Source organism: Acytostelium subglobosum (genome assembly GCF_000787575.1).
Source record: "Acytostelium subglobosum LB1 DNA, scaffold: scaffold1, whole genome shotgun sequence".
In the NCBI taxonomy this organism is placed as follows: domain Eukaryota; phylum Evosea; class Eumycetozoa; order Acytosteliales; family Acytosteliaceae; genus Acytostelium; species Acytostelium subglobosum.
The window spans coordinates 1,424,509-1,435,856 of NW_012236531.1; the positions used below are offsets into that span (position 1 = coordinate 1,424,509).

General features: G+C 44.9%; 6 protein-coding genes across 6 annotated transcripts; 5 read left to right on the forward strand and 1 right to left on the reverse strand.

Annotated features, from left to right (window-relative positions):
- Positions 1 to 195: 195 nt before the first annotated feature.
- On the forward strand, positions 196 to 1,275 carry SAMD00019534_005840 (hypothetical protein; the record flags this gene model as incomplete). Its single annotated transcript, XM_012904017.1, has 1 exon — positions 196 to 1,275. One exon carries the CDS (start codon positions 196 to 198, stop codon positions 1,273 to 1,275), a length of 1,080 nt encoding a protein of 359 aa, XP_012759471.1.
- Positions 1,276 to 3,839: 2,564 nt separating this feature from the next.
- SAMD00019534_005850 (hypothetical protein) lies at positions 3,840 to 5,651 on the forward strand (the record flags this gene model as incomplete). The annotated part of the gene is made up of 1 exon (XM_012904018.1): positions 3,840 to 5,651. One exon carries the CDS (start codon positions 3,840 to 3,842, stop codon positions 5,649 to 5,651), a length of 1,812 nt encoding a protein of 603 aa, XP_012759472.1.
- Positions 5,652 to 5,806: 155 nt separating this feature from the next.
- On the reverse strand, positions 5,807 to 7,069 carry SAMD00019534_005860 (hypothetical protein; the record flags this gene model as incomplete). The annotated part of the gene is made up of 2 exons (XM_012904020.1): positions 5,807 to 6,982; positions 7,061 to 7,069. The coding sequence occupies 2 exons, from the start codon at positions 7,067 to 7,069 to the stop codon at positions 5,807 to 5,809; spliced, it is 1,185 nt and encodes a 394-aa protein (XP_012759474.1).
- SAMD00019534_005870 (hypothetical protein) lies at positions 6,380 to 6,625 on the forward strand (the record flags this gene model as incomplete). The annotated part of the gene is made up of 1 exon (XM_012904019.1): positions 6,380 to 6,625. A coding segment is annotated over one exon (246 nt), but the record flags the coding sequence as incomplete, so codon positions are not given.
- Positions 7,070 to 7,735: 666 nt separating the features above from the next.
- On the forward strand, positions 7,736 to 9,572 carry SAMD00019534_005880 (hypothetical protein; the record flags this gene model as incomplete). Its single annotated transcript, XM_012904021.1, has 5 exons — positions 7,736 to 7,892; positions 7,971 to 8,270; positions 8,336 to 9,052; positions 9,118 to 9,406; positions 9,491 to 9,572. The coding sequence occupies 5 exons, from the start codon at positions 7,736 to 7,738 to the stop codon at positions 9,570 to 9,572; spliced, it is 1,545 nt and encodes a 514-aa protein (XP_012759475.1).
- Positions 9,573 to 9,971: 399 nt separating this feature from the next.
- SAMD00019534_005890 (hypothetical protein) lies at positions 9,972 to 10,872 on the forward strand (the record flags this gene model as incomplete). Its single annotated transcript, XM_012904022.1, has 2 exons — positions 9,972 to 10,625; positions 10,705 to 10,872. The coding sequence occupies 2 exons, from the start codon at positions 9,972 to 9,974 to the stop codon at positions 10,870 to 10,872; spliced, it is 822 nt and encodes a 273-aa protein (XP_012759476.1).
- Positions 10,873 to 11,348: the final 476 nt, after the last annotated feature.

The following is an 11,348-nucleotide window of genomic DNA, read 5'->3' on the forward strand; positions in this document are numbered from 1 at the left end:
ACACACAGAAATTTCCAAAAGGTGCGAAAGACAAGGCCCTACCCCCGATCAACGAGGCACATAGGACCACAAAGCATCAGAGAGATATTAGTAATCTGTGTGATCATCTTGAGCCACACTAATACATAGAACTCATTCATCATACATACTCATACATACATATACTTAATAAAACATACAGATACAGAGATTATGATGATGAAGTTGGTGTTGGTCATATTGATCGTGGCCTTGGCCTCAACACACGCAGCCAACTTGGGTTGTATGAATGAGGATGGCCAGCCAGTGGACTGGTGGGTCATCTCTAAGCAGCCACCAATCAAGACAGAGCCAGAGAACTCACCAGCACATAATGGAGTGGGCTACTCATATGCTGATGCCACAAGCCCCGCACTGGTCATGTCCACTCGCTTCCTGAACGAGACCAACGCGCTGTCCTACACTCTTGAGCCACTGTACAAGACTGAGACCAAGTCCAACCCATACCTCTGGCTAATGTACAATGACCAGCCAACGGGCATATCCGTGCCCAGCTCCTACGCTCACTCCAAGGGCGTGATCGGCTTCTCTGACAGCCAGGGATTCTGGCTCATCCACAGCGTGCCCCAATTCCCGACCGACCCACACAAGGGCGGCTACGGCTACCCAGAGAGCGGCCACGTCAACGGCCAGTCGTTCCTATGCGTCACCTATGGCTCGTCCGAGTTTGACGCCATCGTCCAGACGCTCTACGTCAACAGGCCATACGCCTACAGCTCGCTGGTGCCCACGGGCATGACCCTGCCACTCTCCCAACTCGACAGTTTCCTCAGCGGTGGCTACGAGTCGACGGCCACAGGCAGCGCAGCCACCCTCAAGTCCATTGGCGGCCAGGCCCTGTCCGTGTTCTACAAGAACCTGCAATGGAACAACGATCTGTACGAGGAGCTGGTGCAGCCACGTCTCGACCAGAACATGGTGGTGACATCATGGCGCATTGGCGCCAACAGCACCATCATGCCATCATTCTGCAAGCCAGAGTACAAGTACGACAGCGTCAACAGTCTGACGCTGCAGATCAAGGAGCGCGATGGCAACACCGTCTCGTGGAAGTACACCAAGGATCACAGCAAGTGGGCTGCGTCCATGCCAACCGAGGCGACCAAGTACATCTGCATTGGAGACATCAACCGAATGTACTCACAGTACAAGCGTGGTGGAGGCACTGCCTGTCTAGCAATCGACGCACTCTGGCAGTCCTACTACGACACCATCGACACTGTCAGCGGGTGTTAGTTAACTCGCGAGTTAGTTTCCGAATGATTGAGCCTGTGTGTGTGTGTGTGTGTGTCGGGTTGGGGCACCAAGTCAAGTCGACGTGCCAACTCAGGTCTTGCACTCACTCTTCAATCAAACTATCAATCACAATTCATTGTAATATTTACCATCCATTCATCCATCCCTTCGACTCATTCAATCAATCAAACACAATGTATATCCATATTATAACAGACTCATTCAAATAAACACTATCCAGCATCGACATGATTGTTTGTTCTCGAACATGGATGATTCACGCCGGCGATCAATATTAACAATCCATACCATTACCATTAAATCATTCAATCCATGGATTGTTGACCTTGCCTAAACTGAAAGATTAAACACTTTTTCGTCCTAACCACACATCAATCATCATCATCATCAGTCACCAAACCCAATATCGGTGGAACACTTAAGTCCCCGGGTTACACGACTTGTATTTGTCGCTTGATGATAAATCCCACACTACATAACATACAAATTTGTTGAGGGCTGGCATCACATCCAAGGTATCTGCCTCTCTCCCCCACTAATCCTTGGTTCGATCAAGTGATTAGTAAAGGGCGGAATCGCACCGTCATTTAGATGATTCACCACATTCCAGTTCCCTAAACCCAGACCCAGCTCGAATGTGATTGTAGCGCATCGCATGGGTCGTTCAGTACCATCCGCATCACCTGATGGATCCCAAGACAGTGAATCGTCGTGAGAACAGTCGATTGTTGTTGTTGTTGTGATGAGTTACACCTCAAATAATAAACAAAAAAAAAAAAGAAAATAGAAAAAAAACAATGAAGCAGGACGAACTTTTTAACTTTGGCGGGTCCCGCTTGGTTTCGTGCGAAGCCCGTCTTTGTGAGCTGGTGGGGGATGATGATGTGAGTGAGTGACCCAAAAATGTTGATGTCATGCCCGAAAAGCATGTCGCGTCAACATTTGTGGGCGTGTGTCGTCAACATATTTCATTTGTTTCATTTACTTTGTTCCAGACTTACCATCACACTACCACATCCATGGCAGGGTAAGGACACTACAACTGTGGACAAGGTGAGGTGAGTTGAGTCGGCAGTGTGAGAGCGGAGAGAGATGTCCTGAAGCGATCAAGCAAGCAAGCAAGCAAGCGCAAGCCCACGCGTGTGTCTGTGATGGAGCTGGTACTGGGGACTTGACCTGGACCAGCCAGCCGACTAGTACCTCCTCCATCATGACCGAACCATCATAAACTAGAAATAGAGCGTTAACATCATCCTACCACAAGCGGATATCCCATCCATCCACCATCACCAATCCATCTATCTACCTTCATTCATTCCTTCATTCCTTCTCCCTGCTTCCATCTCATTATCATTCATTCAATCATTCAATCATTCAAGTTTAACAACAACACCATCAACTATCCATAACAAGAACATTCACTTGTTGTCCTGTCATTCTACACATTCACATTCAATCATTCAATCATTCACACACTTAACCATATTTATCTGTTTGGAACTATTCCACGACCAATCTCATAATACTCTTCCATCTATTTATAAATCATTATCTGTCTTTAAATCCAAACAGTTGTAAATTAATTAATTATTTATTCATTCATTCATTCATTCATCCAATCAATCAGCCTCAGCCATCAATCAGTCTTAACCTCGGTCCACTCATACACACCACACAACATAAACATTTAATTAACTGATTACCCGACCCTGGAACCTTTGTCTCCAAGTCTACCTGAGCAACACAAGCATAATTAACCACTTCTGCATAAGTTGATGTAAGTATTGACATCCTCACTTAATCACAATCACTTGATCACTTGTTCTATCATTGGTCAACAATATGCATATAGCATTGCACGTTACCAGCCCTTGTCGCCTGTGCCACATCACTTCCAGCCCCACACACGCACCAAGTGAGTGTACACTCGTCGTTTTTTATCAAGTTCAAGGTGCCTTCTCCCACAGACGCGAAGCCCCACCACACTTGACCACTTTAGGACAAAAATGGGCCACTGACTCACACTCTGGGCCTGGCTTCCGGATTTTTGTTTTGTTCTTTTTTGATCAAAAAAGATTCATCACGAATCACACACACACACAAACAATCAATCACACAAACATAAGATAAGATGGTGACCCAATACCCGTTACCAAAATACCCCATTATACATACCTTACATTGCACGAACCAACATCTTATCCCTTTCTAATTCTTCTTTCCTTTCATTCATTCATTCATTATTGTCACGTCATCCATCCATCTATCAATACTAACTCCAAAGTACCTATCTATCACTCATAGACACACACATAGCTTAATCAAACAACTACTACTATTATTGGGTACAAAAGGCCACTTTCCAACCAAGACCCGACCCAACCAACCAACCACCCACCCCCCTAACTCCACCAACACCGGCACCATCATCATCATCATCATCATCAGCCAACTCAATCATATCAATCAATCAATTAATTAATTAATTACCAATACCATTTCCAACAACTATTATATTTATACATTCAAACAATAACATCATAATGTCTCAAACAAACTTCCTGATGCTGCCGCCACCCAACTCAATGCAAAGGATATTCTCCTTTGACGTGGACAGTCTTCCAAGACTGCCCTCACTACATACATCGCCAGCGACGCCCAAGTTGACTTCATTTTCCGACTTGTTCAGTATGCCTCCCACACTGGCCCTGGAACAACAACAGCAGCAGCCAACCTCCCCCAACAAGGCCATCATCAACAGCAGCAACACCAACAGCAATAGCAATACTAGTCCCCGACCATCATACCATCCCTACAATATCAATAACAAGGCACGCTCATCACCAGAGATGTCGCCCAGGTCGTCCAAGAACTACTGCAGCGCTGCGTCGGATCAGCAGATCTCCGAGATGACTGCCCATCGCAACTTGTTGGCCCTGATCGACACTGCCTCGTACGAGGACATGAGTGCCTCACGTGACTTTGACGACTCGTCGGCCGTGACCTCACCCTCTTCTGCCAACATTGCCTCCCCACCATCCTCGCCAATCGTCTCGCCACGCAGTAGCTCTGCCTCGCCCAAGATTGCCTCGGTATCACATCAACAACAACAACAACAACCTATTTATTTGAACAGCGTCCTCAGTGTAATCACCGAGGACTTCCACAACAACAATCATAACAACCAACAACAACAATCTCCAATCCTGTTACATCTACAAATGCAAAGTCGTCCACAGCCCCAGCCACTGCCACAACCTGCCGCTGCTGCCGCCAATGTGCCAGTCCACCACGCCCAACCACACGTCCACGTCCATGCCCACGCCCAAGCTCACGCCCACGCCCATGCCCACGCCCAAGCTCACGCCCACGCCCATCACCACGCCAACTCCAACACCCAACAACAACAACTATCATCATTGCAAGCCAATAGACTACGCGAGGGACACATCACACCACTGGACTGCTTCCAGACCATCTTTTACAACGTCATCTATCAGCTGGCCGAGATCATCTCGCAAGTGCGCGAGAATGAGGGCAAGGCCGCGTCCACCACCACGTCCTCGACCCACTACCTGGGCAGCCGCTTCCCAATCACCACCAGCATTGTCGAGTCCTTCATCGTCGTGTCGCTGTTCATCAACTCGCACTCACTGGATCGCATCTCGGACTACTGGTCCACCGAGCAGGCCAAGGTCTACCCAGACGTCGGCCAGATCCCTCGCATCCTGTCACGCAACAAGTACTTTGAGATCAAGAGCAGTCTGTCCAGCGTGTTGACACCCAAGCTGCTCGACCGTCTGCAGCAGCAACTGCAGGTGGACATCACCCGCCATGTGAGCTGCGCCAACCCCGAGCCACCCCAGTCCAGCCGCTTCAAGACCCCCGTCAAGCATCGCAACTCGACCAAGGAGCTGGCGTCCTTCAACCTGCTGCTCGAGTATGGTCTCTCACATGTGTGCGACCTGTTCAACCAGCAGCGCAACAGCCAGTCATTCATCCCACTCGTCCAAGTCGTGGAGCTGCTCACCGAGCAGATCTGTCCCGCTGGCACCGAGTTGACCATGGCTGCCAGTGGCCTCGAGTCCTCGTCTTCATCGTCGTCCAACAGCAGTCCACCAATGTCACCTCAATCACCTTCACAACAACAACTCCAACAACAACAACAACAGTCAACACAACATGTACTGCTACCTCAGCCAGCCGTGTCAAACGCAGCCGGCACGCCATCTAAAGCCATTAGATGTTTCACATGCAAGGCCACCACTGCCTTGCCTCTTGCCAGGCCCATCTTGAAGTGCAGCAAGTGTGCGCTGCACTATCACCGGGAGTGTTTCATTGCTTCCCACGAATAAAAGTCGTCGTAAGCATTAAAAGCTTAGCTAAGCTACCTACTACCATCCATTGGTCGAATGTTCTTTGTGTTTTTTGTTTTGTAGTCGTGTTCCAATGAGTGTGGCCGCAGGAAATTGAAAACGGAAACTGGAAGTTGGAAGTTGGACTTTTATTATTAGAGTGATAATGCACATACAAGGCCAATAAGAAGCAACATGATCAATACATTGTGGCTTGATCGTCCAGTGGCGGATGATGAGGTAGTTGTTCCGCCAGTGGTAGTTCCTTGATTCGAAGTGTGGCCGCCAGTAGTGGTAGTGGTAGTCGTGGTGGTAGTTGAGGTGGTAGTGGAGGTGGTAGCGGGTGTCTTGCATATGTCTGGGATTGGGAGGATATCTGTGAACTTGCACGCTTGGAGATTGACATCACATACACCAATCTGACATTGTGGATTCTTTGGAACACATTGTCTTGGGAACTTCAGACATCCAAGTCTCTTATCACATAATGATTCCGTGCAGTATTGTTCAGAGCTACAGGTTGCGTTGGTGTATGAACATCCCACACCTTTGACGCATGTGCCCACGGTGCATAGGTCGAGGTCAGGACAGACCATATCGGGATGTTGACATCCCAATGCAGCATCGCATGTGTCCTTTGTGCATGGATTGCCATCATCACATGACCTCATCGTGAATGAGCATTGACCATCATTGCAATGTCCCACACTGCATGCGTTTCCGTTTGAGCAGACACTGTCTGTGTCCTTGCAACCAAGAGGGTTGGTCGGGTCGCATGTCTGGCAACCTTTGCACTGTTTGGGAGTGTGAGTGATCGCTCCAGTGACTGGGTTGCAAGCATCAACAGTGCATGGGTTGTTGTCGTCCACAGTGACATTGGTGTAGACACACTTTCCGGATTGTGCATCGCAGCTGGCCACCATGCACATTGGTGTCGACTTAGGGTCGCAACAAGTGCACTCGGTACTGTTGGATAATTTGGAGACACATCCAACTCCTGGAACACAAGAGTAGATTGTGCATGGAGCAGGATCGGCTGGTGCACAGCTCTTGGCAGTGCTCACACATCCCAAGGTCTTGTCGCATGAGTAGTCAGTGCACCACTTGTCGGTCTGTGGACATATTACTGGCGCGGACACACAATCTCCATTGTCATTACAAGTGTTCGTGGTGCAGGCGTCTGGGGCCACGCACTTGGGCTTGTAATGGCATCCAAGGGTGCCGTCACAGCCATCGATATTTTGGCACTTGACTGGGGGACAGGTCTTGGAGGATACCTTTACACATGCGCCGCCGCTACATCCCCAGTTGAAGCAGATGTCGGCCTCAGTCTGGTTAGCGCATGTTATAGGTGTGTGGAGGCAGTTAATTGTTAATTTATTCACCCATTCATTTATCGAGTGACGTACATTGATCATCAGCTGAACTGATACATTGACAAGCAATCAGAAGAAGTATTACTTGTAAGATATATTTATCCATTATCTAAGTCTAGGGATAAATGATTAAATGGTATGATTGATTGATTGATCAAGATACTTCTTCATAGAGGCAAAAGCCTTTCTTATTTCTTCGCGGATGCAGTCCAGAGTTTTCCCTCAAAACAACCAAATCATTATACAAATAAAGAAAGATGGAACTTCAAATCATTTTGATTGAATCCTAAACGAAAGGGTGTGTGAAAGTTCGTGTTATGGGTGGTGACATGAATCAATTCAATTACTTTTCAATACAGCTCATGTGACCTAAAGAGCGATTGATTATCACTATCATTCAAGGTACTCTGAAAACATAGACTAGTTGATGAAGTGTATATAGTAGTTCAAGATTGCTCAACCTAACTTAGTTAAGATGGGGACCAATCAAGCCACTCGCACACACTCACACATACACACATACTCTCGCTGACTGGTCCATACTTCAATCAATGTATGATATGATGTATGACTTAAGACATCATGTAGCCAGACACGAGCCAACTTTTAACTATTTATACTTAAGTATACCATATCACTTAAGTCACTTCTGAGATCGATGGATAGTTAGAAAGAATGAAAGTTGGATCATTAAGGAAAGTATTGTTGATGTTGTTGGTCTTGGCAATTTCATCATCATTATGGACATTGCACCAGGTCGATGCCAAGACCATCTCATTACCAATACGTCCAGTGTATAATATACCTCAAATAGAGTCACATGTGACTTCCAAATCAATTAAACTAATAAATGACAGCGAGCCTTGTATGTATACTTGCCATCCAATCAATCAAACCAATCATCAAAATTACTGACTCATACCATAACTCTCTACTCTAACAGCCATGTATGCCTCACAGATGAAGGGAGACCTAATTGAGATAAGGACAAGTGTTTGGGTAGGAGGTATTGAACAGGAGGTGATAGTGGACACTGGATCAAATGTATTAGTAGTACCTTCAACTTCATGTTATTCATGCTCTCAGGACAAACCATTTTACAGACCCTCCAAGAACATGGAGTTCATGTCTTGTCAATCAGACCTCTGTCAACTACCAGAAAACTATTGTCTTCGTACCAACAATCATCCAAATGGAGTATGTGCACTCGAACTTGGATACATGGATGGTACAACATTGTATTGTAAGTCAATCGATCAATCAATCAATAACTTGTCCATCTTACTCACATTATTCATCAACTCTTAGCATATTTGTCGAAAGATCAATTTAAGATGTCTTCAGAGATGGATGATATCACTCTTAACTTTGGAGCAATCTATAGCCAGACAAAGGGAAAGAAGTTGCTGTATGGTATACTTGGCATGGGTAACTCGGATTGCAAGGATTGTTGGAAGTCGGCCATTGATGCAGTGTTTGATGAGCATAATATTACAAAGACATTTGGACTCTGGATCGATGAACACTACACAGGAGTGATGACGATTGGTGACCTCAATCCATTCTACTATTCCAAGTCATTGTCATACACGCCATTGTACTCACTTGGTTCCAGTCACTACAGTATCATGCCAACATATATCTCCATTGGTGGATCAAAGAAGAATGCATTGACACTGAGCTCTCGAGAGTTTGGCGTGTCTATCCTTGACTCTGGAACTTCATTCACTCTTCTGGCCTCGCCCGCATACGATTCACTCTACGAACATCTCACCGAGAACTATTGTCACATTGATGGAGTTTGTGACGACAAACTGTTTACTCAACAGTGCATGCAGTACAGTGATGATGAAGTGGGCCTATTCCCAACGATTGTTATTGGACTAGCTGGAGGTGAGAAGATGGTCGTCGAGCCATCAACATACTTTGTTACACTCTACATTAGAGGACTACGTTATCGTTGTCTTGGAATTGGTAAATCACCTCTCCAGAGTACTTCAATATTCGGTCTATCATGGTTCAGAAGTAAGATCAATCAACTACGCTCACGTCATCAATTTCTTACTAACATACATTGATCAATCATACAGAATCATACATTATATTCGATAAAGAGAATAACAAGTTTGGAATTGGCAAGAGGAGGGAGTTGAAGCGTCTAATCCCAGCTCCACCTGAGGACCCTGATGAGCATACATCATTGAAGAAGGATGTTGTCCAGACTTGCTCACTGAAGGTTCAACATCAAAGGGTTGCCAACAACAACACTTTGTACAACAACAACAACTCATGGTCTGCAACAATAACCAATATTGGAGAGGATAGTATTAGTAATATCAGGTTATTGTTCTCAAGTGATATTATATCAACGGAGTTGGAGTATGATTATGGACAACATACCTTTAAGAATGGATCATTGAACATTGGACCAGGCGAACATTTTATAATTATGTATAACAACAGAGGAGAGTATCCAAATAAGATAGCATTCCCTGACTACCCAGAGTGCAACCTCAAGTTCCCAAGTCACTTTGTCACGCAGTAACATAGAGAGAAGTAATAAAGTGATACTTGGAAATGATGATGGTAACAACATTACTAAATTTGGGCAAACAGATCTTTATCTTAATCACCACACACGTCATTCAAACATACAAATAAGATAGAGATAGAGAGAGAGATAAAGATAGAGATGGAGATGAATAATATTAATAGTTTAACAACATGTGTAATACATCATAAGATAGATGATATAATATGCTTTGATTGCAAACAGTTGGTTTGTAATGTTTGTTCGACGATCAATCATAATGGTCATAAGGTTGACAATGTTGAGAAGTTGAAGGAGTGCAAAGGAAAGAGAGATTATCAATCATTGTGGTGTACACCTCGTTTGAACTTGCTTTGGAATACATTGCAACGATCGGCAAAGACCTACCAGACGATGGACAATACTCTCAAAGATGTGAGCAATCACTTTGAACAACTGTTCAAATGTCTGATGGCACAGGAACACAGGGTCAAGCAACCGATCAAAGAACAGATGGAGCGTACCAAACTTATAGTCAACGAGATAATCAAAGAAATCAATGATATCAATCATATCATTTGTTTGAAGCATACAAATACCAACAACAACAACGATGATGATGTAGATGTATTCGAGATGATCACATCGATCATATCTTGCACATCAATCGATGAGTTCATCAACAACTCACTTCCATTAGACCAATCGAATGATGGCGATAGACATTTAAGTGACTTTGAACTGATGACTATGATCAGGAATCACTCTGAACACATTGCAAATGATGCTTTGGTTATGCCACAAGAATATGGTGTACGGACGGATATAGCCAAGATCAATGGCATCATTGAGGAGATAAAGTCATGCTTTGAGCTCACCGAAGATACCACTCAATCCACTTCATCAGTTGTGGTCGTGGCTCAGGCTAACAGTCCAAAGGTCATCACATTGGGAAAGGAATTCTCATTGTTCTCCTTAGACACTTTAGAATGGACACAGGCCACAGTTTGCCCAAAGCAATATGATAGCGTTAGGACATCAGTTGTATATGCTCGAGGCAATGTCTATGTAATTGGAGGCTATAGTACACAATATACATACTCCCGATACTCTTTGGAACATAAACAATGGTACCATTCCAAAATAGAAGGAGTCAAGGGTGGCTATGGCATCAATGCATCCTATGATGGCCACAGGCACATCTACCTTGTTGGTGGATACAAGGGGGACTTTTTGGACCGCGTGGATCGGTTCGATATTGAAACTGGACAGTTTAGTCGAGTTGGACAACTTCCTATTCGTCCATATTACATAAACTCCATCTGCAACAACAACACACTGTATATCTTTGGCCAGAAAGACACATCGAGCTTATCCGCTTACACACTCACATCTCACAACATCGAGACACTTGGCATCATTACCTCTGTTTACTTACCACTCGTCGGAAGTGTCCAATCGAGTTGCTTCGATAGAGATGGCAACATCTATATTCTGTTTTCAAATCATAGTTTCCTTCGGTACAATTTAGCAAACAATCAGCCATTCATATTGGCTCGTTGTCCACATCTTGGAACAATCGTACATTGTGGAGAGATTGGAGTCCTTTTAATTACTCTCGATTCCAGTTATCTGTATTCCACCCAAGATAGTAGATGGTCCGAAACCTCTTTCAAGCTTCCAACTCAAGGTCGTATGGGAAATGGTGTTTGTTTCATTCAAGACTAAATTCCATTCAATCGATCACTCAATCAATTACTGATACTCTCGTTCAATCAAACAATAAATCAA